This window comes from Convolutriloba macropyga, chromosome 4 (assembly GCF_964194025.1).
Source record: "Convolutriloba macropyga chromosome 4, txConMacr16.3, whole genome shotgun sequence".
NCBI lineage: Eukaryota > Metazoa > Xenacoelomorpha > Acoela > Convolutidae > Convolutriloba > Convolutriloba macropyga.
Window position 1 is genome coordinate 59,830,383 of NC_134471.1, and position 27,818 is coordinate 59,858,200.

At 36.8% G+C, this 27,818-nt stretch overlaps 2 protein-coding genes across 2 annotated transcripts in view; both read right to left on the reverse strand.

Annotated features, from left to right (window-relative positions):
• LOC142337795 (UDP-N-acetylglucosamine--dolichyl-phosphate N-acetylglucosaminephosphotransferase-like) overlaps positions 1-27,818 on the reverse strand; it is a 246,605-nt gene that overhangs the window by 173,015 nt on the left and 45,772 nt on the right. The gene's annotated exons all lie outside the window — the stretch shown is intronic.
• Positions 12,164-25,841, reverse strand: LOC142337794 (uncharacterized). Its single transcript, XM_075387313.1, has 5 exons — positions 25,398-25,841; positions 19,302-19,503; positions 14,633-14,753; positions 14,212-14,402; positions 12,164-12,512 (listed from the first exon to the last, which is right to left on the reverse strand). The coding sequence occupies exons 1-5, from the start codon at positions 25,810-25,812 to the stop codon at positions 12,335-12,337; spliced, it is 1,107 nt and encodes a 368-aa protein (XP_075243428.1). The 5' UTR covers positions 25,813-25,841; the 3' UTR covers positions 12,164-12,334.

The following is a 27,818-nucleotide window of genomic DNA, read 5'->3' on the forward strand; positions in this document are numbered from 1 at the left end:
AACTTATCTATGCACCACATGCCCTTTTTCTGTTTTTTTTTCTGATAGAAACCAGAACTGAAACTGACACAAAGGTTGTTGAAAATGTACAACATAACAATTTCAATCATTCATGTCTGAACAATTTTGGAGGTTATAAGAAACCAACTCAATGATTTCACGATTGGGCTCTACCGGTAATAAAAGATGTATTATGACTTCCAAGAACATTGAGACAAAATTGTTATTCATGTCATAGCAAGTAATGATTAGGCAGATTCTACAACTTTGAATTAATTTGTGCCGTAGTGAACTTCAACTCGGTTGAAAATAATTCAAAAAATTCTAAAATCGTCGCCAAAAAAATTTATAATGAAAAATTCAAAACTGACTGCGATCAACAATGGACATGTGCGAATATTTTGGATGAACAATATTTTATAGCTAAGTTTCTCATCTAGATTTCAAAATCAAGTTACTCGAATTTCTCAATTTCATTCTTCTAGCAGACACAAAAAAACTTTAATTTGGTTTCAAAAATTTATCTGTGTCTACTGAAGAACAAATTTAAGAAATTAGAAGAACTTGATCTTTAAATTTAGATGTCAATTTTAGCTACCGAAAACCTTTAATCTATGCAAAAAGATTTGTCCATGTCCATTGACAATCACACTCAGTTTTGGTTTTGAATGTTTTTTTTTGTCGGAAACTTTGTATTTTAATCGGTTAACTGATTAACAAGTTCATGAAGATTTTTCTATATCACAGGTGCTCATATCAGTTCTTCAATTGTCAGCACAAATCAACCCACAAAATATTAATTCCAATTTTGTCGCTAAAATGCACGCCATTAATTATATATCGTCAGTGAGTGTCAAGACACCATATTTTTATTGGAAATCTTTTATGATAAGTAGGTTTTATTGAGTAAAATTTTCGTGGTCGATAACACGGGTCAAAGAATTCAATAAGTTGAATTTTAAATTAAATTTTGAACTGAAAATATACAAAAATTAGCTTGTATTTATAGTGGTTATCTATGCGAAAATATACAGAGAAAATTTAGATTAGCTAAAAATATTTTACATGATTGGCATGTGAATAGATCTTAACTCCGAATCCCGGAGGTGATATTCTATTTTCATCAACATTTCATGAGAATCATATATGGCTTGGGTACAATCGAGTTCATTAGTTGGAGGTCGGTGGATGTTAGAATCAGGTTTCTGTTGGTGGGAGAATTTACTTCTGACATATGATTGATAGGTCAATAAGATAATGATAGCGCCAAAACAAAATTAGAATTGAGTTTAGTTTTGTAGCCATTACTTATCGACACAGCAATAAAGTTCGTCAGGTAAGTTCTTCTTTCGTTCTTTGAAACATAAATAAAACTTCTAAGTTTCTTGATGTTTCATTGAAACCATCACATCCTCCCTCCTTTTTTAAGCAAGTTTGTGGGTATAGGTTCTCCAAATCTGTCAGGTTGTTTTCTGTTCCTGGTTGATGTTCGTGAAGGCTCTGAGGTTTCGGGTTGTTAGTGCTCTGCAGATGATGTGGCTGCAGAAGCTTCATCTTGATGTGAAGGTCCCACATCTGTGTTCTGAGGTTGTAGTTCTGATTGAGATATGGTCTCCTCCACTGCTGGTTCAGTTTTCACATTGTCCTCGTCTAGTCTCGCAATTTGGTTGTCGCTCACTAGAATAGTCCGTGCTGAGTTTTCAGGCTGTATGAAAGATGTGTTCGAGCCCTTCCTGATGATGAAGGTAGCAGGAACTGTCTTTGTGTTTTCGTTGGCCTTGAATACAATGGGTTCGCACAAGTCGAAATCTGCTATTGCGGGTAGTCTCACTCTGCGTCCCAACAAGAGTTCAACTGGAGTTTTGCTCCTCGTCTTTGAAGTGTTGCGATGTGTCATCAGTGCCCTTTGCAGGAATGCTCCAAATGACACATTAAGGTTGGGACTCCACGCTTGAAGTGCCCGCTTCACTGTCTGAACTGCTCTTTCAGCTAGTCCATTAGCTCTTGGATGATAGACGGGTGATTTTATTTTCTTAATTCCCAGTGATTCACACCACTGTTTAAGGTCACCACTTACAAATTCAGGACCATTATCAGAAACTAAAGTTTTTGGTATTCCGAATCTTGCAAAGATTTGACTAAGATATATTTTAACTGTTTCTGATGTTCTATTTCCCTCGGGGAAGGCTTCTATCCAACCAGAACCCGCGTCAACAATTACTAATATATTGCCTTGGTCCTTAACATAACCCCAGTCCATGTGGAGCCGTTCCCAAACGTCGGCTTCTGGCCACGTAGAGACTGTTTTTCCCAGGCTAGGCCTGTTCAATTGACAATTCTTACATTTACTAACAAAGTGTTGAACGTCTTGGGTAATGCCAGGCCACCAAGCTATCATTCTGACTGATGCCTCAGTTGCATTCTTTCCGGGATGTGTCTCATGCGCTTTTGCCAAAACCAAGTGTCGTAGTTTGGGTGGAATGAAAGGAACAACACCTCTGAAGATGATTCCATTATGTAAAGTAAGTGCATCTTTCTGTTGTTCGAATCCTTTTTCCGCGTCTGAACATTGTTTCCAATTGCCGCTTTTGATTCGTTTCATTGTGTCCTGGAAGAGTCTGTTTGTTCCAAGTTCAGTTTTGATTTCTGCTTGGGTCACCAAATCACTCTGAGCGAAGTAGATGTTATTGATTGCGAAGCACACTCGATCGTTATTGGATTCGTCTTCGTCAAAATCCATTCTGCTCAAAGCATCTGCATGGGGTATCTGCTCCCCTGGTGTGTATTTCAACTCATAGTCGAAGCCCATTAGAGCTATTGCCCATCTTGTGATTCTCGCTGATGCTGTCTTCGGGATCTCCTCGTCTGGTGCAAAGAGATAATTGAGTGGTTTGTGGTCAGTCTGTAGGATAAATCGTCTTCCAAGAAGGAAATGCTTCAATCTTGTGACCACAAAGACAATTGCCAGTGCTTCCCGCTCTATGTTCGAGTAGTTTTGCTCCGCTGGAGTCAATTTTCTCGATACATATATGACTGGATGTCCTTCTTGCGAAAGAACCCTGCCAATGGCTTTTTCAGAGGCGTCAGTAGTAACTGTTGCTTCTTTTTGTAGACTATATGGCTGTACTAGTGGGTTAGCACATAATTCATTTTTTATGTCTTCAAAGGCTTTTTGTTGCATTTTGCCCCATGAGAAATCGCTATTTCTCATGTTATTTAAGGGTAGCATTTTTGTTGCAAAATCAGGAATCATTCTTCCGTAAAAATTAGCTAGCCCAACAAACGATTCGAGTTGTTTATTGTTAGTTGGTGCTTTTGCATTTTTTATTTTTTCAACATGTTTGGGATCTGGTGCTATTCCCTCCTTTGAAATGGAGTATCCCAAAAAGCTAACGCTATCGACTGGTTTTGCGTTAGATTTTTTCTCATTAATAGTAAAGTGTTTCTCACGTAGTCGACTCTTGACTGCAAGCATTCTCTTGTCGAACTGCTCCTTGGTAGTTCCATACACCAATATTTTGTCTTGAAAGATCACAACACCTTTGATTCCTTTGAGTGTTGATTCTATGCAATTCTGGAAGATTGAAGAAGAGTTTTTCAATCCCTGAGGTAGTCGGCACATCTTGAACAGTCCCTGAGATGTGTTGATTGTGCATATATCTTTTGCTTCTTCGTCAAGTTCAATTTGATAGTAGGCATCTGAGAGGTCAATTTTGCCAAAGTATGAGGCCCCATGTAGGTTATGGAAGATCGTCTCCATGTCTGGTATTGGGTAGTCCTCATCCATGACCTTTCCATTGATGTTCACTTTCAAGTCCACGCAAAGTCTCAGTTCTCCACTCTTCTTTCTCTGCCATACCACTGGAGATGCATTAGTGACTCCTCCTGGCTGTACCGGTTCAAGGATGCCTTGTCTGACCATTTGTTCCAGCTTCTCTGTGACCTTGTCTTTAAGAGGCAGAGGTATTTTTCTGGCTTTGCAGAACATTGGCTGTGTTCCTGGTATCAACTTCACATGAGCTTTGTAACCCTTCACAGCAGGTAGGTGCTCGGCTGTTATGTTGTTCACGCCGTGCTTGGGTAGAAGGTCTCTACCAAGTAGTCCAAATTCTCTATCAGACTGCACAACTGCAAGTTGTTTTTGAGCGAGCCTGCTTCCGTTCCACTCAACGTCACAAGTAAGTGATCCCAGAAGCGTTAATTGATGACCAACCTAAGCTTCAAGATGTCTTATCTTACCATCCAACTGAGGTTTACCAAGCTCAGTCCATATTTTTGATGATATCACTGTGCTATCTGCACCTGTGTCTACCTGCATTTTTACTTTGCAGTTATTTATTGAGATGTATTCGTATGTCACAGACATGCTAAAGATTTGTTCTTTAGTATAAAACATTCCCATCTCCGATGCTGGAGATGCTTGCTCTGAAGAAACATTTTCTTCGCAAAAGTTATTCTGTTTATTGTACTTACCTGAATTTGGTTGGGGTTTGCTTCTACACATTTTTGAGAAGTGTCCCACCTTTTCACAGGTGTTGCATTTCTTACTTAGCGCTGGACAAGGTCTACTAGAGTGTGGCTTACCTCCACACCTAGTGCACATGTTGCTGTTTCTATTAGCCGTTATTTTTTCATTTGGTTTTCGAAAGGTCTTTTTGAAGTTGAACCCAACTTCTTCTTTCACCGTAAAAGGCTTATTACCTGATGACGAACTTGCAAAGATTTGACTAAGATATATTTTAACTGTTTCTGATGTTCTATTTCCCGCGGGGAAGGCTTCTATCCAACCAGAACCCGCGTCAACAATTACTAATATATTGCCTTGGTCCTTAACATAACCCCAGTCCATGTGGAGCCGTTCCCAAACGTCGGCTTCTGGCCACGTAGAGACTGTTTTTCCCAGGCTAGGCCTGTTCAATTGACAATTCTTACATTTACTAACAAAGTGTTGAACGTCTTGGGTAATGCCAGGCCACCAAGCTATCATTCTGACTGATGCCTCAGTTGCATTCTTTCCGGGATGTGTCTCATGCGCTTTTGCCAAAACCAAGTGTCGTAGTTTGGGTGGAATGAAAGGAACAACACCTCTGAAGATGATTCCATTATGTAAAGTAAGTGCATATTTCTGTTGTTCGAATCCTTTTTCCGCGTCTGAACATTGTTTCCAATTGCCGCTTTTGATTCGTTTCATTGTGTCCTGGAAGAGTCTGTTTGTTCCAAGTTCAGTTTTGATTTCTGCTTGGGTCACCAAATCACTCTGAGCGAAGTAGATATTATTGATTGCGAAGCACACTCGATCGTTATTGGATTCGTCTTCGTCAAAATCCATTCTGCTCAAAGCATCTGCATGGGGTATCTGCTCCCCTGGTGTGTATTTCAACTCATAGTCGAAGCCCATTAGAGCTATTGCCCATCTTGTGATTCTCGCTGATGCTGTCTTCGGGATCTCCTCGTCTGGTGCAAAGAGATATTTGAGTGGTTTGTGGTCAGTCTGTAGGGTAAATCGTCTTCCAAGAAGGAATTGCTTCAATCTTGTGACCACAAAGACAATTGCCAGTGCTTCCCGCTCTATGTTCGAGTAGTTTTGCTCCGCTGGAGTCAATTTTCTCGATACATAAATGATTGGATGTCCTTCTTGCGAAAGAACCCCGCCAATGGTTTTTTCAGAGGCGTCAGTAGTAACTGTTGCTTCTTTTTGTAGACTATATGGCTGTACTAGTGGGTTAGCACATAATTCATTTTTTATGTCTTCAAAGGCTTTTTGTTGCATTTTGCCCCATGAGAAATCGCTATTTCTCATGTTATTTAAGGGTAGCATTTTTGTTGCAAAATCAGGAATCATTCTTCCGTAAAAATTAGCTAGCCCAACAAACGATTCGAGTTGTTTATTGTTAGTTGGTGTTTTTGCATTTTTTATTTTTTCAACATGTTTGGGATCTGGTGCTATTCCCTCCTTTGAAATGGAGTATCCCAAAAAGCTAACGCTATCGACTGGTTTTGAGTTAGATTTTTTCTCATTAATAGTAAAGTGTTTCTCACGTAGTCGACTCTTGACTGCAAGCATTCTCTTGTCGAACTGCTCCTTGGTAGCTCATATCAGTTCTTCAATTGTCAGCACAAATCAACCCACAAAATTTCAATTCCAATTTTGTCGCTAAAATGCACGCCATTAATTATATATCGTCAGTGAGTTTCAAGACACCATATTTTTATTGGAAATCTTTTATGATAAGTAGGTTTTATAGAGTAAAATCTTCCAAGAATGCATGCACAAATTGGCAAATTTTTGAAGATCAAAGAGTAAGTTAAGGAAAACTATTTTTTTTCTTTTAGAACAAATGGAGCAAATAGATTGAACAAAGGGAACAAATTATAAAACAATCTTGAGAACGTTAATATTATTTAAGAAAAATAACTTCAAAAAAATTAACTCTTCGCCCAAAAATTACAAAAAAAAAACTTTGGTGAAAGTTTTCTGTGGGAAAACGTGGCGGAAAAGTATACTAGTCATAATCGTTAATTTTCCGTTACTGACGACCCATTTCTGTTATGCATTGTCAGTAATGGAACACGTTTTATTACATAGTAAGTCATTATGTAATTGATGACTAGTATACTTTTCCGCCACGTTTTTCTACAGAAAACTTTCGCCAAAGTTTGTTTTTTTGTGGAAAACATTATAATAATAAGTTTGTTGTAATAATTATTTATTTTTACTTAAATAATATTCATTAGTAAGGTTCTCAAGATTGTTTTATGATTTGATCCATATTCTCATTCTATTTGCTCCATTTATTCAATCATTTGCTCCAAAAGAAAAACTTTTTTTCCTTAACTTATTCTTTAACCTTCAAAATAATGTCGATTTATGCAGCGTTAATCTTCATTGCAAAGAGCTGTTATCAACATCAGATCGGGAAGCTATTAAACTCGGAGAAGACCATGTTTTCAATTTTGAATACATTGAGAAGTGAAACTAACTTTCTCCCGGCGGGACTAAGATTTTCGTCTCATATGTCTGCTTGAACAAACTATTGAGCGTTTTTACACTGATTAATTTTTTGTAACCTCGTATAAGAGTAGGGATTACTCAACTCAATTCATTGAAATCTTTATTTACCTGAAAACATTGATTTTAGAGGGTCGTTCAGAGTAAAGGGAAAAACAGTTCACCTGCAGTGTGATATTTAGCAAACCTGGTTAAAACAACTGCTTAACACATTCCGTCGTTTTGTTGATCAGACATATGGAAAAGTTTAGCTAAAAACTGAAAACATTAAATAGTTGCAATGGTCTCATTAAATCCAATAGGACCTGTCTTGTCACAAAACTGATTGAATTTGAAGACAAAAAACGGGAGACAAAAATGAACTTTTTCAAAGAAAAGACATCCGAAGTCGTAAGAAGCATTTTATATATATCAGACAAAAAACCATGAGAGATTCTGAAAATGCAACTGAGCTCCATTAGAAAACGTGTATTGCCTTTCATGGCGTCCAAAAATGTATTCAAACACCAATTTTTCACTCGACTTTAGAAGCTGAATGAAAAAGTTCTCAAGTTCCAAAACCCTACTTGCTTTTTAGCTCCCTTTACTACTACTGCGTGACTAAAATCAGACTCGAATTCCAACAATAAAAAGTCAACAAGGAGGCTAGGTAATTTGCGATTGCACATAAGGTTCCGACCCCTCTCATCCACAATTTTGGCATAATTGTCTACCAAATGAGGAACAGATAGAAAACCCAAAAATTCAAGTTTTTTTCGAAAAAATTTGGTGTATGAACGAAAAGATAGCCGCCAAAGCAAAAAACCTCAGTGACGTAAAAAATGACGCATTAAAATCGACGAGATATGCCAATATTAAGAAAGCGAATCAAAACGAACAACAAAATCAAACAACAAAATCAAACAACAACACCAAACATTAATTACATCAAAAACTTTATGTTCGTTTAAAAAACATAATAACAAAGTCAAAATAGCTTTAGACAAAACTGAAACTAACTAAACAAAACAACTTGTAATTCACCAGAAATTAAATGGGATCATTCCATATTAAGGCTTGGTAACAATTAGACATAAAGAACAAAAAAATAAAGTTGAAAAATTCGCTTATTTTTTTAAAAAAACAATCAATTTCAAAGTAATGAAAACCATTAGAAATCAACTAAAATGACCCATAGGTTCACAATTACCAATGCTTCTATAGAAGGGAACTACGAACTATCAGTATTCAGTTTTTTTATGCCGTTACAAAAAGAACAACAAATAGACGACAAACAAAAAATCAATAAAAACTTGCCAGAAAAGGCTTTCGAAGCCTTAAAGCCAAACTTTGGCCCTCCAAATATCTTCATATACCGATAATGTATTATGTGACCTCTAATTAATGAAACTAGGTAACAAGCAGCCAAAAAAGAAAAAAGGCAAAATTATGTAATATTTGTTTTTTCAAAAAAAAAATTATTTCCAAAGACATGAAAGCCATTAATTACAAAAAGAAATAAATAAATAGATTCGTTTATTCAAGTTAGCGCTTGAGACTGCAATTATCCAGAATATGTCGTGCTTCTACAAAAAGAACGTCAAATATGACAAAAATCAAAAATTAACTTTTTTTGTAGAAAACCAGTGTCGAAGACAGTAAAGTCAGAACGAATTCTTAGAAAACATTAAATTTTGTGACACCAATCCCTTTTGACACCTTCCCTTGACAAAAATAATAATGTCATATTTGTCCTGTAATTAACGCGACTAGGTAAGAAACAGACAAAAGGAACAAAATTGCGAAGTTAATGTTTTTTTTAATTTTGCAAAACAATTTTTTTCAAAGTCATGAAAGCCATCAGCTATCTTCTAATATCAGAAAATTGGCTCACAGATTCTTCCATGAAAAGCCAATGCAACCGGGTCATTGTACATGAAATTTCAATAAAGTCGACAAGTTCAAGACAAAATTTCAAAAAATCATTGAAATTCTTCAAGTAGTGACGAAGCCGTAAAAAACAATAATCTATATCTTTAAGGATTTTAATATTATCAACTGTGCCTTTTTTGGACGCCAATAATGTGATATATAAACTGTCAATGACGTGATAACGTGAAAAAAAACCAAAAAACATGAAAAATGGGCAATTACCTAAAAATTTAAAAAAAAATTGTGAAATCTAGTAGTGTCAAAGCCAGAAAACCAAAAATTAAGGCGCAAAACCGCAATAAAGACTAAATTTGAAATCAGTAGAAAGAAGAAGCATTCTTTCATTGCTGACACTAAGCTACAAGGTGACCAAATTAAGAGAAAAATGGAGGCAAAGTTCAATAAGCCATTTTTTTTATCTAAAACTCAAATATTTTCAAAAGTCAAAACAACCATAAGCTTTCAAACAATAAACTAGAAATATTAATTTGGAGCTAATAAGGAATCCAACTGGACCTGTCACTAGTGAGCTTTGATTTGAAATGTTTTGTTATTTAATTAATATTAAAAAGACGAATTTTTTAATAAAAAAAGACCGACTGATTACAATCAGAATTATTTATGCATTGTAACAGTCCAATATTGGTCCAAAACTAGCCCTGCTAATGCTGTTCATCCATTATGAACACTTAATTTTTCGAATGCTATTAATATAGATAATTAGTTTGTTAAAAAATCAAAACAAAATGAAAAACGATTTTACTCCGTTTTTGGTAATTAACGAGTAAAGTTAGCAAAAACCGGCAAAATTTTAATTAAACGGCACTCTCAATGGAATCTAAAATAGAAATAGGCACCTTTTAAGTTTACAAAGATTGTGTTAGTGTTGTTTTGGGTGTGCGCTTCCTGCAAATTTAATCAAAGTTGACAAAAAGTCAGAATTTTATGAATTCTTTAGCCAGAATTTTTGACAAAAAAATTTAAAATAAAATAGCCGGCAAAAGTTGCTGTCTTTAAAAATAAAAGAAACGACACTTTCCTGAAAAATGTTAAGAAATTTTAGCAAAATTGGCGATTTTTACTCAAAAAATCCGAAAAATGTGAATAAAATCAACGGAATTCACTCTATTTTCTCAAAAGTTTTAATCTCGATATCCCCCCGTAAAAAATGAAAATAAAAAAAAATCTTGTTAATTCCGTATTCTACGCAGGACAAGCTTTCTAATAATACCAGTCTCAACTCTCTACGATGAATATATCGATCGGCCAAAATTCACTGAACAAAAAAAACCCATTTAAGTTTATAGTTCCTCCCCCCTCAAGAGGGGTCGGAACAAAAAGGTTCCAAAAGATCTTAAGACCATAGCGCACAGATTGCAGAGATAGTGGCGTACAATATAGATAGCAACAGGTATTAAACTAAAGTGAGGTATTTGTCTATACTATCCCAAATAATTTTGAAAATTCATTATTCGTTTCGTTTGTAGAAGTTCGATTCCTTTCAAATTTTTGGTCCAAAAGGCCTGATTTTACCAGCCCTCTTCAAGTTGTCCTTTATTGGCCTTCAAACGATAGACAATAATTTAAACTGACATTTAAAACTGTCATTTAGAGAATGAGGTAATTCATTTATGATAAATTTATCTAGAAAATCTACGCTAATGAGCATAACAAATGTCATCAAAACCACTCTGGTGAACTGTTCGTCGTGAAAATGTAAAACGAAAAATGAGCGTCAGACGACGTAACAAACAGATAAACCACAATCACCGCAATATAGCTAAGCTCAGCTCACAGCTATTTAAAAAAATCAGCGCTCCAATACCATCAAAATCCTTTATAATCAATTATTAAAAGAACCACGAGACCAATAAACGCCTCGAACGCAAAGACCCAGTAGTTTCTAAATTTCTATAGTTAGCCTCATGTTTCCAACTAATTCAGGATAGAATGAATAAACATAGCCGGCAGATTGCCGGAAAATAGCCGCGATAGACGCTTGTGGCGTTACATGAATTGAAACAACTATAGAAATAAAACCGACATATCGACCACCAGTCCTTTAATAGACCAGTAGACATTTTGGGTTAGCTTCGGACTGTCATTTTTATGACACACATAAGCTCTATAAGGAGAAAGCCTTGATAGGGTTTTTCAAAATTAGGATCCTTTCCGTTTGTGCCCCCTCAGCTTAGTGGGCGCATATTAATTGCACCCTCCTGATGCACGTGCAATATTATTTACATAATTATTTACTAAGTAATGGCACGTGCTCTGTAATTGGGGGCGCATGACGTACTGGAGTGGGGGGCACAAACGGAAAAGATCCCAAAATTAATATTCGAAATCAAAAACTCAAGACTCTAATAATCAAGAATTAGGGCATATATGTTTGGCACTACTTAGATGCACACTATTGACCTTTAATAAGTAAATGTTCATAAAATTTAGAGTTTCATAAGTGAGCTCAGAAGTTATTTTTTTGAGTGAGGTAAGTCATTGAAAAAGTCACTTCCAAGAAGTCACGGTAAGACGAAACAAAAATCTGTTAGACGAAGTAAAAAAACATAGCAGGACAAGTTCTGACGTACAATTCAAAGAATTTTCATTGACTAAACAGAAAACTAGACCTAGAACGGACTATGAATGGATTGGGAAAACCATTAAGAAAAAAATCCTATCCAAAAAAAATTGAAAAAACAGTAAAAATCAAAGTGAAAATGCCGCATGTGAACAAAAAACCACTAGCGAGAAAGCGAATTTTTGTTCAAAAACCGTTTTCTCACACCACTTTAAATTTAGAGCGAAAAAATTTTACGCCACAAAACCACTCGCTTTTTCGCTCCACTTCCTGTTTCAGCGTGACAAAAATCACTACTCCAATTTGACTTCAAAAATCATGAAAATGTGTGAACAGATCTTAAAAAAAAGACATCGCCCCAATACAATTCAAATTCTTTGAATTGTAAAAAAAAAATTTAGGAGCGCTATAATAGCCGCCTAGAATTGAGGACGCGGCTATTAATGAGGGGAAGATAATTGCCGTGAAAGTTCTTTCCAGCTGTCATTTCGAAGCAAATCAATAGACTATTAAGTATAAACGGTATATTGTGAAAACCGGTAACATTTCCCCTTTGTGAATAATTTTACAAAAATCCAGTATTGAACATCGTCATTCGGCTGATTTAAAAAAGTAACAGGACTCCTTTCGGTATACTTTTATTTAACCTCTGCTGTGGAAAGTTAAAGCTTTAAATAATAAAAATTCGGGACGTAAACTGAACATCAATAAGCAAACGTTGCATAAACAATTCTTCAATCAATATTGAGATCATCAAACATTTGATAAGTTTCAATTCGATTTTCTCAAATTTTACAGTAACTGAATGTCCAACAACTCAAATACATTTTCTTTTACAGGTTGTGAGGGAAGCACTCGACGTGGTATCTGCAAATTCTAGTATCGGATGAGGATGACAAGTTGGCTCTATCTGTTTCCATCATTCCAAAGTCAATGCAGAATGGAGGCAGTCCATGTAGAGTGATCCTCCCACACTTGAAACAGCTATCTGTCAAGAAGTCTTTGTAGTACCTGAAAAATGTTATCGAGCACTTCAATGATTTAAAATGAGCAAAAAAATTAGGTCATCTCACTCATCGTCTTTCCTAACTAGTTTTCACAAAGTTGTATTTCTCCATGTACCAAAAGTCAATAGTCCAATGAACTTGCGGCTTTTCTTTTTGCCAAATTTTTGAAAAGCAGATTTTTGACAAAACAGAAAAGCATATTTTTCACTATTTTATAACATAAACGAACATACTCAAAATCGGTCGCACTTTTTATGGCAATTTAGGTCAAATTAACAACTACATCGACTGTTTTTGAGCGATTTGAAGTCCTAATTTTATAATGCGTTGTTCATCTATCTCATTTATCGACTATGGGTTCTGGTTACTTGCACAGCAGTATCTAAAGGCTTGAGAGTAATGAAGTTATATAGTAATAAGTTATGGAGTAATAACTTTGGAGTGATAAGTTGCCCCTAGCACCTCAAAACATTGCTCAGCTCAATAACAAATATTCTCCCTAAAAGCGCAACAAAAAAGTTCTACCAGGCATTTCAACACCATCTTAAATTGAACACAACCCACTAACGTCGGACCCATTGCCCTCGAACCACATCAGCTAGCTCCATTTTGTTATAGCCTGCTATTGAGGTGGGCTTGTCAGCGATGAGGCAGTAAGTTCACTAAGGGGCTTCAGAAAGTTTTATTACAGTTAACTTGACTAAATGATAAATTGAACAACCCAAAATGTTTTTTTAAATAACTTATAGTACAAATCTCGGCAGTATAAAATTGTGAATAACATAGCAAAGTGGCAAAAAATTAAACTTAGTCAAGGGAAAAGTTTGCAATAAGACATTTGACATTCGTTGACAAAAGTATACGCTAAAATTGCAGTTTCACATGATAAATTGTTAGTATTTGAGTAATGTCAGTACTCTGATTGTTTTTGAATCGACAGAAAAGTGATGGCTTTAATTGCTCTTAATTTGCAAAAAATATCGTCCTGCGGAGAAAATCCAGATTGCTAGAGTTTGCTAGTTTTCAAATCGCTCATTTTCTACAACCAGCAGTATGCTGAGTCCTACGGGAAATCTGTTCAACTTGATTTACTCCAACTCAATTTACTGCTGCTTACAGAGAATTGCAAAATTTTATCTGATGTTATCCGTTTGCTATATTATCAGTTTTTCTCGGTTTGTATCTCTTAAACTTCTGATGATTTGTCACCGTCACAAAATGCCTTAAAGATACCTTGGAAAACGGACAATTTACCAAGAAAATTCCGGTTTGAGGGTTAAATTTTATCTTAAAGTGTACAATATCTGTTTCTAACTTCGTTCGAGATCAATTAAGAAACGTGTAAATTCAAATGCTACTCGACTAAGTGCCCACTGAAGCTTTGATTTTGTTTCTCCCAACGAGCAGGGACTCAAAATAAAAGTAAATATAACAAGATCCAGAAAAATCCAATCAAGACAGACGAAGAGATGAAGCTAATGCTGAGAGCGTGAACAAATTTTTGCTGATTAAACCTGTAATGCTGTTCAAGCATTGCACATTTAATATGCTTTGTAAACGAGGAATGGAATACTAATCAAGATCTAAAAATTCAATAGATTAGAAAGTTAGTGCCCAGTTATAAATCAAAGTTAAGCTTAAACATGCCTATTGCAGATGTGCGGCATTCTTCAGTTGAAAGGAAAATGTTTGGTAAAAATTACCTGAGCATCCTGAGGCACTTAAAAATAGCATCATCATTGACTGGAGGGTAGCCCAGTCTTAGTGCTGAGAAGTAGAAGGAGTGAATAAATAGAGCCATCTGTTGGTACAGTTTAAACTTGGATGGTTTGTGGATCCTGTCTGAATCGTAGTCTGTATCATCCTCAATTTCACACAGTCCAATGCAGTTGATCTTATAACATGATCGACAAAAAATAAATGTCTGTAAAAACTAGAAAATTCCGGTAAAATCTGCAGATTTCAAGAGATGTCTGTAATCCTTTTGATTCCATTCAAAAAATTGGAAAAAGGTAACAGCCTTGCGTAACCATGGCATGAAATTGCAGCACATTTTAGTTTTGTCTTTCTAAAAAATAATATTTATATTTATAAACAAACATGAGCGTATATATCTATACATACTTTTTCAATCTGCCAGTCCTTTACAAATAGGTATATACTGCATATCTTCTCCAATCGCACTTGAATGATTCTGTGTTCCACAAATGCTTTGATGATAAAAGACACTCCATTCTCGTCATAACTAAAACATAGTGAAACGATTCAGATATCAGAATAAGTACAAACTCGATCAAACAGAAAGAAAATATAAACAGCATGGCTTTCAAAAGCCCTGAAACAATCCAAAAACATGGCCGACAAAATGCCGGAGATTAGCCGCCGTTGAAGCCCGACTGACCGACGTTGATAAGATAAATATAGAATTGAGAAATATAGTGATATCAACTCTAAATTGGAGAATATGCTTAATACGAATACCAGCTAGCAGTATACTCTTAGTAACTGTGACAACTTAAAACATTAACTTTGAAACATTCACAGCTCGGGCTTTATTGGTTTATCTCGTTTCTTTTGATTTCACTTTAACTTGAACGTATCCGCGTAACTTTTTTGGATGGATTTTAAATTCCATTTAGTTGAAACACTAAGTGACAAACAGTAAGTTCGGAAATCAAACATGAAAGTTGTGACTTATGTAAAACCAAAAATGCGATCCAACGATAAAAACAACGAACTAAAGACATAGCAAAACAAAACCTGAAATAAAATAGAAAGAATTGAAAGAAAAACTAAATACTCCTCGTCCTCAACAGCAGGCCAATTGAACATTACGAGCGAAACAAATATAATTTTATTAAATTGTAAGAACATAGCCGGCAGATTGCCGGAATAGCTGCGAAAGAATAGACCTGCGTGCCATATAATAGAGATAGAAACAGATACAGATCTAAATTGAAAAAAAAATCGACGCAGCTCAAAAAACTAAGCTAAAAAACATTCAGCGATAAATTAATAAAGCTTGTTAAAATTCATTCCACAGACGCCTCTTATTAGGGAAGTTTACTGCACATAGGAGTTCCTTTGACCTTAAACAAATTCAAATTAAACTTAAGTTTTAAAGTGCAAATGTCATTTTATTGAGTGAGGTAAGTCACGTATGATCAAAATCTAATCACGCAAATAACCTAAAAACTTTTGCTAAAGCGAGTGAGAAATGACGTCACGCGCGCAAATGCCGTTAGTGAGAGGAAGAAGTCATTCAGAAAATTTGACTTTTTCAGCTTTGCTGTGTGAACAAATGTAAAACGAAAAAAGAGCGTCAGACGACGAAACAAAAAAAAAACCAAGAGCACCGCAATATAGCTACGCTCAGCTTACAGCTTCGCAGCTATAAAAACAATAGCATTGCAGAAAATTTTGGGATTAAGAGTTCAAAAGTGGAAGAAAGCAACAACGAAAGCTTGGCCTGAAAACCTGCTGACATATAACAGGCAAGCAGGGACAGGCAGAACAAACTGTTTTGAAAATTACCTCAATTTAAAAACATACCCGGCAGATTGCCGGAAAATAGCCGCCGTTGATTCCAATAAGCATGATTGGGATTGAAAGAATAGAAGATATTGAAAAAAAAAATTTTATACAAAAACATTTTTTAAGTCCGATTTATTTTGATGGCATTTCGTAGTTGAACATACTTCGTTTCTCAGAGAGAGGCTACAGGGGCTACTATCAATACCAATAAGTATAAGAGATGGTAACTAAGACTTATAGGAACGACGTTCAAACAGCGGGCATCTAAAATTGGGCTTTATGGGTTTATCCCGTTTCTATTTCTGACTTCAATTTTTTATTCTGACTCTGTTCATTTTGAATTGCTTTGCTGAGCAACTGATGTTCAAAATCACTTTTAGCAGAATGAGAGAAGAGAGAAACTAGCCTAGAGAAGTCAAAAAGATATCACGCAAAATGTTGAAAAAGCGGCAAAATGAGGTAAAGTGAAACATTTTTTTATTCGACGAGGTAAAAAAAAATAGGAGCGCTATAATAGCCGGCTGAGAAGATGAGGGCGGCTATTAAAAAGTAATAAACTAAAAAATCGTTAGAAATTCTTGGCATCAGTGTCCTGTAAACAAAGCTGAAGAAAAAAATAGAAGTGTGAATACCTAGAAAAATGGTTTACTGACAAACAACTTGAGCTCAGAAAAAAATGGAAATAATAAAAAAAATTTCAGCAAACTTAAAAACATTCAACTTAAAAACTTGCAGACTTACAGCAATCTGGCCACGCATAAGTTAACAAATCTCCAGTGGCGCCTAACAGTCAAGAAACTGACAAAAACTTTCAAAAACATGAAACTGCAGATATTTTGCATTTAGGATTATGAACTGTGACAATCGTCAAAATAAGAACCATCCGACAAAAAAGTTAAAAAATGGAGAACAAGAAGAAACTCCCAAAAATTTGGACTCAAAATTTTCAAAAGTTGACCTTTTCATTATGGACTTAGGCCTTCACCGCAACCTGAGCTCACTACGCACTTGAAAGACGAAAGCTAGTTTAGGGCTTCTAAGGAAATTTATTGCCCTCAGGGCGTTAAATGATTATCCCATTTTCACAGCTCAAAGTCATTGAAAAATGGGCGGCTAGTGGGGGTGCTGTGGCGTAGGTAGGGAAGATAAATAGTTTTGAGTTAGGTAGGGGGTGGTATGTGGGGGAGTGATAGTTTTTTTTTTTTTTTTGGGGGGGGGGGAGGGGGGAGGTTGGGTAGGAGGGGTGGTTATCTGTAGTTTGCTTACCATCAGAATTTGTCAGTTTACCCAGTTTCTCAAGATGAAAAGACACGAGCGGTCTGACAGAAGTCTTGGCAAAAAAATGCATAAAAAAGAGCAACCTGTCTAATACAATTGCTTCAAACTTTGTTTGAGTGAAATTAAAATTAATTCTTCAACATCACCAAATGATGTGTTCCAAATCCAAACAAAAAGTTAAAAAAAAACAAAGACAACAAAGAGGCTCCGTTATGTGTGTTTGCATATTATGTTCCCACGGCGCTCATCTACAATCTTGGTTACCAAATCAAGTGGTGATATGAATAAGTGATTATGAAGGGTAGATCATGCTTCTCAGATTAAAACTTAATGTATTCTCAAAATAGGACAGACAAATATGCCAGTGAGGTCAATAAAAGTCAGGTTGTTGTCTTTCTCTAGAATTCTCGAAAAATAAACAACACTTTTCACATTGAGTTGAAGTAGGAAATTCATGTTAAAACAATTTTTTGAGCGGAAAACAACGTGGTCAAGTGAATAGCTAATTTTGTCCAACTTCTATCCAATTCTTAAGCAGAACATCAAACACTAAGGATCTTCAAGAAACAACGCTTTATGATTATCCAGCTGGTTAGCCCTGATTTAATTTAAGATTTCGCATTCTCAAATAAGATTTTAGAAGAGCTCTAAAAAATTTAACAACCCATTGACCAAAAACCAATGCAGCATGCGACAAATGACGTCAGGAACACAAATTCATCATCAGCAGAATGTTAGAATTTAGCGCAAAAAAGGTTTTCGTCTTCTCCACAAGTGATCCAATGGTAGTAACCAGAATAGAGAGCAAAAAAATAAAGAGCGAGGCCCCAAATTAAAAACCAAAGAACAGTAAAATCTAATGTGCAAACTTTCAACATTCTTACGGTAACGTCAGCTTTCGATTTTGAGCAAAACATACCAGGCAAAAAACGCAAAAAAGACTGGACTAAGTCTGAGCTCCATTTTCGTCGAAATATGATGTTAAAAATATCCAAACATATCATATTATGTTAAATAAATTCACATTAATTATAACCAAAAATTTTGCGGAGAACCAGCAAAAACAATGTTGAAGAGCGGCAAAAATGGGTAGAGCAAAACAAACTTTCGTTTGACGAAGTAAAAAAAGACAAATATAACCGACTAACTTCGGGCGAACTGATCTCAAACAACTGGCAAGCGGTTGGCTGTCTCAGTAGCTACCTACGGTTTAGAGAGGCTGGCTCTAGCCTAATTGAAGCGGCTGGAGTGACCGCCGCAAGGTCTCCAAGACAGTTTCAGTGAATCGCATACATAGAGTCTAGTAAGCCAAAAGGTTCTTAGAGAACTTAATGCCCTCCGCGCGTTAAATGTTAATGCCGTTTTGAGGACTTGAAGTCGAAAGTGTTAGACGCAAAATCGCATGAAAAAAGACCGCAGTACTAACATAATTTCTATAATCTTCGTTGGAGAGGAATGAAAAATAACTAGTTGGTAAGATGACGCGTCTATTAGAAGACAGATGAAACCAATGTCAGAAAAATTGCTCTCAAATGATCGGCGAACTGGAGTTAATTTTCAAAATCCTTCTGCATTGGGGACATTACCTATATGACTTCAAATGATTTCATTCGAGCAAATTTTTGACCACCGCAAGATTTAAATTGAAATTTGAAATCAATTTTGGTGCAATTTCCATTTAACTTTTAGCAATAAACTGCCGCCAAATAAGTTCAGCTGTTTTTAAGCTCTGAGAGAGCAATTAAAAAATCGTTCCAACAAAAACGTGCACTAGGGACCCAGCTTACTTTTTAACGTCGTCAGATATGAGCAAAACTAAATAAAATACCGCCCAATCTACTAAACGGAACATACTACTTTTTAAAAGCTGCAAAATCAATCCGCAACACATTTTTTATCAAAGCAAAATGGTATTAAATGAACCCTATAAGATGAATTAATTCCATTGCCATCGTTTCTGAACGAAACATCCGGCTCCTACTTTTTAGTGTGGTCTTTCAGTTTTGACTCAATATTGACAGGGTCAATGTACTGCAACTTTGCTCCCTCTCTCCTCTTAAACAGTGCTCTGCCATTATGAAGTGATTCGTAAATGGATGATGCATTGGACTCCAACTTCTCCCACGCTATGGCCGAATTGAGCATCTGTTGGTATTTGTTGAAAACTGTTGGAGAGGATGTCCCTGAAAGCATGTTACAGTGAACAACGGGCATAAAGTTAGATAACTTAAATTTTGCATTACATAATTAAAGATGGAATTGAAACAATTAATCCTTCTATAATAACTGTTGGGCTAGACCCGAAGATGGAACATCACGTGGTGTTAGAAAGGACTATTTTCGTTTTGACTTCCTTATGCTATACCAGCTTAAAATGTGAATGATATTCAAGCTTAAGGAGAGATGATAGAATAAGTGTATCTTGAAATTTTTGATCACCAGTTGGCATGATCTTAGTGGTCGGACTTGAGTCAAACATGGAAATTTGGAGAAAAGTAGCCTGAATAACGGTTGAACCATATTCTGGAGCAAAAGCTATCTGGTAACACCTCAGATTTCTATGATGTATAATTCTACAGTTTTTTTGTCAAAAAAAAATAGCTCGACAAAACTCTCTTGAGTTTAAAAAACCTTGTTTCTCGATCGGAGCAATTTAAAATTACAATTATCAACTTTTCACAAATCTGACATCAGCAATTAAGCCTGACCAGAGTAGCAGCTATACCAAAAATTGACAAAAGTGAATCCTGCTTTAACAAAAACAATCAGAAAGAAAAAATCTTTCCACTCAATCCCTCTTGAGCACACGAACTGTACAACTTTGCAGAAAAGTTATTAAAACGCATCGAAGTCACAACAGTGTCGTGGTCGATAACACGGGTGAAAAGAATTCAATAAGTTGAATTTTAAATTAAATTTGGAACTGAAAATATCCAAAAATTGGCTCGTATTTATAGTAGTTATCTATGCGAAAACATAGAGAAAATTTAGATTAGCTAAAAAATATTTTACTTGATTGACATGTGAATAGATCATAGTTCCGAATCCTGTTACAATAGTTAAAATCGAGTTCATTAGTTGGAGGTCAGTGGATGTTAGAATCGGGTTTCTGTGTGGTGGGTGAGAGAATTTACTTCTGACATCTGATTGATAGGTCAATAAGATATTGATAGCGCCAAACAAAATTAGAATTGAGTTTAGTTTTGTGGCCATTACTTATCGACATAGCAACAAAGTTCGTCAGGCAATTTCTTCGTTTGTTCTTTGAAACTTTAAGAAAGAAAACTTCTAATTTTCTTGATGTTTGTTTGAAACCATCACACCCTCCCTCCGTTTTTAAGCAAGTTTGTGGGTATAGGTTCTCCAAATCTGTCGGGTTGTTTTCTGTTTCTTGTTGATGTTCGAGAAGACTCTGGTCGTTCAGGTTGTTTGTGCTCTGCAGCTGATGTGGCTGCAGACGCTTCCTCCTGATGTGAGGGTCCCACATCTGTGTTCTGAAGTTGTGGTTCTGATTGAGATATGGCCTCCTACACTGGTGGTTTCAGTTTTCAAATTGTCCTCGTCTAGTCTTGCAATTTGGTTGTCGCTCACTACAATAGTCCGTGTTGAGTTTTCAGGGTGTATGAAAGATGTGTTCAAGCCCTTCCTGATGATGAAGGCAGCAGGAACTGTCTCTCTTTTCGTTGGCCTTGAATAGAATGGGTTCAACAAGTCGAAATGTGCTATTGCTGGTAGTCCCAGCAGGAGTTCGACAGGAGTTTTGCTCCTCGTCTTTGAAGTGTAGCGAATTGTCATCAGTGCCCTTTGCGGGAATGCTCCAAATGACACATTAAGATTGGGACTCCATGCTTGAAGTGCCCGCTTCACTGTCTGAACTGCTCCTTCAGCTAGTCCATTAGCTCTTGGATGATAGACGGATGACTCCATTCTCATAATTCCCAGTGATTCAGACCACTAAGGTCAACACTTAAAAATTCAGGTCCATTATCAGATACTAAAGTTTTTGGTATTCCGAATCTTGCAAAGATTTGACTAAGATAAACTTTAACTGTTTCTGATGTTCTATTTCCTGCGGGGAAGGCTTCTATCCAGCCAGAACCCGCGTCAACAATTACTAAGATATTGCCTTGGTCCTTAACATAACCCCAGTCCATGTGGAGCCCTTCCCAAACGTCGGCTTCTGGCCACGTAGAGACTGTTTGTCCCAGGCTAGGCTTGTTCATTTGAAACTTCTTACACTTAGTAACAAAATCTTGAACGTCTTGGGAAATGCCAGGCCATCATGCTATCAATCTGACCGATGCCTCAGTTGCATTCTTCCCAGGATGTGTCTCATGCGCTTTTGCCAAAACCAAGTGTCGTAGTTTGGGTGGAATGAAAGGAACAACACCTCTGAAGATGATTCCATTGTGTATAGTCAGTGCATCTTTCTGTTGTTCGAATCCTTTTTCCGCTTCTGAACATTGTTTCCAATTGCCGCTTTTGATTCGTTTCATTATGTCCTGGAAGAGTCTGTTTTTTCCAAGTTCAGTTTTGATTTCTGCTAGGGTCACCAAATCACGGAGCGAAGTAGATGTTATTGATTGCGAAGCACACTCGATCGTTGTCGGATTCGTCTGTGTCAAAATCCATTCTACTAAAAGCATCTGCATGGGATATCTGCTCTCGTGGTGTTTACTTCAACTCATAATCAAAGCCCATTAGAGCTATTGCCGATCTTGTGACTCTAGCCGATGCCGTCTTCGGGATCTCCTCGTCTGGTTCAAAGAGGTATTTGAGTGGTTTGTGTTCCGTCATCAGGGTAAATTGTCTTCCAAGAACGAATTGCTTCAGTCTTGTGACCACAAACCCAATTGCCAGTGCTTCCCGCTCTATGTTCGAGGAGTTTTGGTCCGCTGGATTCAACTTTCCCGATACATATATAACTGGATGTCCTTCTCGCGAAAGAACCCCGCCAATGGCTTTTTCAGAGGCGTCAGTGGTAACTGTTGCTTCTTTTTGTAAACTATATGGCTGTACAAGTGAGTTAGCACATAATTCATTTTTTATGTCTTCAAAGGCTTTTTGTTGCATTTTGCCCCATGAGAAATCCCTATTTCTCATGTTATATAAGGATAGCATTTTTGTTGCGAAATCAGGAATCATTCTACCGTAAAAATTTGCTAGCCCGACAAACGATTCGAGTTGCTTGTTGTTAGTTAGTGCTTTTGCATTTTTTTGATTTTTTCAACATGTTTGGGATCTGGTGCTATTCCCTCCTTTGAAACGGAGTATTCCAAAAAAACTAACGCTATCGACTGGTTTTCAGTTAGATTTTTTCTCATTAATAGTTAACTCTTTCTCACGTAGTCCGCTCTTGATTGCAAGCATTCTCCTGTCGAACTGCTCCTTGGTAGTTCCATAGACCAATAAATCGTCTTGAAAGATCACAACACCTTTGATTCCTTTGAGTGTTGATTCGGTGCAATTCTGGAAGATTGACGACGAGTTTTTCAATCCCTGAGGTAGTCGGCACATCTTGATCAGTCCCTGAGATGTGTAAATTGTGCATATAACTTTTGCCTCATCGTCAAGTTCAATTTGATAGTAGGCATCTGAGAGGTCAATTTTGCCAAAGTATGAGGCCCCATTTGAGCTATGGAAGATCGTTTCCATGTCTGGTATTGGGTAGTCCTCATTCATAACCTTGCCATTGATGTGCACTTTCAAGTCCACGCAAAGTCTCAGTTCTCCACTCTTCTGTCTCTGCCACACCACTGGAGATGCATTAGTGACTCCTCCTGGTTGTACCGGTTCAAGGATGCCCTGTCTGACCATCTGCTCCAGCTTCTCTGACCTCATCTTAAAGAGGTAGAGGTATTTTTCTGGCTTTACAGAACATTGGTTGTGATCTTGGTATCAGCTTCACATGAGCTTTGTAACCCTTCATAGCAGGTAGGTGCTCGGCTGTGATGTTGTTCACACCGTGCTTGGGTAGAAAGTCTCCACCAAGTAGTCCAAATTCTTTATCAGAAAGCATAACTGCTAGTTGTTTTTGTGTGAGCATGCTTCTGTTCCACTCAACGTCACAAGTAAGTGATCCTAGAAGCGTTAATTGATGACCATCATAAGCTTCGAGATGTCTTATCTTACCATCCAACTGAGGTTTACCAAGCTCAGTCCATATTTTTGATGATATCACTATGCTACCTGCACCTGTGTCTACCTGCATTTTTACTTTGCAGTTATTTATCGAGATATATTCCCATGTCGCAGATATGCTAAAGATTTGTTCTTTTGTATAAAACATTCAGATCTCCGATGGTGGAGATTCTTGCTCTGAAGAAATATTTTCTTCGCAAAAGTTATTCTGTTTATTGTACTAAAACAGGGTTTAGTCGAGTGTGGCTTACCTCCACACCTACTGCACATGTTGCTTTTATTAGCTGTAAATTTTTCACTTGGTTTTCGAAAGGTCTTTTTGAAGTTGAACCCAACTTCTTCTTTCACAGTAAAGGGCTTATTACCTGATGAAGAACTTGCAAAAGCCATTGCATGACTTCTGAACTGTAAGCTCTCGGTCACTTCAGTAACCGACATTGCTGGTTTTGCCTTAATACCGTTTGGTAGTCTAAGTTTTGCTTCGGGGTCCCTCAAACCTGAGATAAACTTTATTTTTACCAACTCCTCTTCGGGGTTAGCCGATGTTTTCAGTTTATCGAAGTCACAATAGCTTGCTTCTTCTCTAAGACGTGCTAGTAAATCGTCGTCTGACTCCCCTGCACCTTGTATTACGGACAGAAATTTAGCCCTTTCTGCCGTTACTACTCTCTCATTAAGAGAAATATAATTTTGAATTGCCAATCTGATGTCCTTATACTGAGTGTTTATCAAATTCCTAGGACTCATTAGGCTCCTAAGTTTAATATTGCATCTTGCCCGCACATACTAAGAAATATTGGTTACCTGTAGGTCCTGTACAGTGCCAGTTTCTTCTCTGCGCGACATTTCGCAATAAAAGACATAATCCACGCAGTAGCTGATTCTGCATTCTGTAGATCCAAAATTTGTCTGTCTGTAGCTGGTCTGAACACCATTGTCGTGGTCGATAACACGGGTCAAAAGAATTCAATAAGTTGAATTTTAAATTAAATTTGGAACTGAAAATATACAAAAATTAGCTCGTATTTATAGTGGTTACCTATGCGAAAATATACAGAGAAAATTTAGATAAGCTAAAAATATTTTACTTGATTGACATATGACTAGATAATAGTTCCGAATCTCAGAGGTGATTTTCTTTTTTCATCATTATTTCATGAGAATCATATACGGCCTAGATACAATCGAGTTCATTAGTTGGAGGTCAGTGGATGTTAGAATCGGGTTTCTGTGGGTGAGAGAATTTACTTCTGACATCTGATTGATAGGTCAATAAGATTTTGTGGCTATTACTTATCGACATAGCAACAAAGTTCGTCAGGTAAGTTCTTCGTTTGTTCTTTGAAACTTTAATAAAGAAAACTTCTAATTTTCTTGATGTTTGTTTGAAACCATCACAAACAGCATTAAAATAAAATTCATGGCGAAAAACCCTTCGACTTCCTCAGATGATCAAAGCGGCTACATAAGCCTCAAATGCCTAAAAATTAGTCTAAAGAATCCATTTGGTACCTCGCTCTCAGCTTTGGAAATGCGCACGTGAATACGACAATTTTGCTCGCTCAGCAAAAAACTTTACCCCATTTTTCTCTCGCCCAAAAACGTTAACACCTCTTCTCTATGCTTTTCAATTTTGTTTAGCAATTTGAACTAATTAAAATTTTTGGATCCACATTTCGGGATTCAGATAAAAAAGGCAGCTCCCAAATAAAGCGCTTTCTCGGGTCTCGCCCAATGTGACCCCCCCCCCCCCCCCCGTTTAGTGGTCACCCTATAGCCCCCAATAACGGTAACTATATCATAATGGGGGCCTATAACTTCGTGGGGTGGGGGTACAATGGTAAAGACTTGCTTTCTCTCGTAAGAACTCGAGAGAAGGCCAATAACAGCTCCACTAATCTATCGCAGCAATTAATTAATTAATTAATTAATTAACCTGCTATTTTGACAACAGCGTGCTGATTATCATCGCCATGTTTTCCACTAAGCAAGAGGTTTGGGACTTGTTGACCCGGATTGACTTGGCCCGAAAAACTCGCTGCTCTGGACGTAATCAAACTCAGATACTTTGACAGTTCTGAGAAGTCCCTGGACAAGCTCAATTGATTAGCTCTCAGTTGCTCTATAAAATGCTCCTTTGCTGATTTTTGATTTATGCCTGAGCCAGAATCTTGCTCAGTTTGCTGAATTCCAGATTGAGCATGGTGAAAGAGAGTACTGATGTCGGCTCGGAGGCGTCTGGTTATGTGCAGGGCCTCAACTTGCAAATTGTGCAATTCCTGTTGTATTTGAGAGACCTTGACAGCATGAAGAGCTTGGGCGTTCAAACTCTCACTTGAGTTGACACTCATAGCACATCTGCAAGAAATGGCAGAAAAATGAGCAAACCAATAATTATCAGGAATCGAAACAAACAAACTTATCAAACTCTTATTTGCAATTTGGAAAATATTGTTTCACCCACCCCCCCCCCCCCCCCTGTTTTTATGCCCCCAATTACAATTTATGTGTTGTTATATAGCACTGTACAGCTTAAAAACAGCAGGTGCCCCTGCGGGCAAAAAAGTTATGGGGGACGAAACACGTGAATTAAAAAAAAAGCATAACCGTAACTTAAATACGTGTCTAAAAAAATTACAAATCATCATACGTTATTTATTAAATTAAACATAATGATCACACTGAGGCTGTGCGTATGTGTTTCTAGATATAGAAATAGAACTTAGATATAGGTTTAAAGAACCGATATGTCGAATGTAAGGTATTTTTTAAATGGATCGGAACGGAAACCATTTAAAGCGTGTTTAAAATTATGCTGCGAGTACAAAGCTCAAACTCGTGAGAGCAACTTACTCCTCTTCTCAACGCTTTTAATATCTGAGAGGTGTTACTTCAATCTATTTGATTTTCTTTTTGCATGAGCTGTTTCGTTCTTAGATTCTGCTTAAAATTCAGGAGGCTGTCACAACATTAAGTGCTCAGATATTGTCGAAGGCCAAATATGTTTGGAGTTTTACTCAGCTAACTTTTGAGATAAACAGTTCAGCTGGTAAGATTCTTGAGTGGCTATAGGGAAGAATGAAGGTGAGGGAGTGATCTCCGTGGGAGGGGGGGGGGGGGTTGACGGATGTCAAACCACCCTTTGTACCGTGAACTTAAGTCTCTTAAACAGTTTCAGTGGATCGCATACTTAGAGACGAGTGTGTAGTAAGGCTCTAAGAGAACTTAATGCCTTCCAGGCTGTACCTGTTATCCCGTTTTTGAGGACGAAGCGTCAAATTGTCAGACAAACAATGATCAGACAAAGAATCGATTGCACGAAAAATCGCATTAATCAGATCAGCAATACTGTAATTGCTAAAAACTTCGCTAGAAACATTTGAAGTCTTCAGATATTCCCCGAAACCGTAAATTTTGTAATTTCGCTAATCTAATATTGCAGAAAAACAGTTCAGCCGGCAAGACCTAACTTTCAGAAGATCACCACCAACGATCATACTTCCTGGGTAAATAGCACACATTTAGATCTGTTTACTTGACAATTAATGCCATGTAAATTTCTAGCAGTTAAAGTTTGCAGGAAAATTCCATTGAATGGCGGATGTGAAAGCACTATTGATTGGAAAACAACAACTCTAACCTCCAAAAGGGAGTCATTCTGTGAATTCTTAACAACAACAATAAAAATCCACGCAAGATATACTGACCAAATTGCATTCGCCATTATACTAAAAAACAGAATTCAGGTGATCATCAAACGATAAAATTTCAACAAGCTGCATGACAACTAGTATATGTCCTCCAGCCTTGCCTTGGTGGAAACAGAATATAATCTCAAATTGGTATTTTACTGAATGTTATTTTTTTAAAAAAAAGAAGAAAGACTTTAAATTGTTTTGAAATCCATCAAACAAACTCAACAAAGTACAGAAAGATCTTGAAAAACATTTAGATATTAAAAATTGTTCATTCTAAACAGTTTCAAGGCTGCTTCATATTTTTTGAGAGGTAATACACGTCTGTGGCGTAGTTTTTCGTTTTTTCGTCTGGGTAACTCTGTCTGCTGCTCTCGTTGACCATATCGTATAGAATATGAGGAAAATTTTGAGATTTGCTTAGCATCTCGTTATTTTTCGAATAATATCTGAATGTTTCGAATTCGTCAATGATGCAGTCTGAGTGCTAGTTTTTGTATGTTGTCAATGGTAACAAGGTATTGCTCATTAGCACTAGCCCAAGCGGTAATGGCATCCTCAATTTTTGTTTTCACTAGTGTATTGTAAACATACGAGAGATCTGTTTTGACCATTCCAAAACTCCTAAGGCGGTTGATGAGGTAGATATTTGATGTCATTTT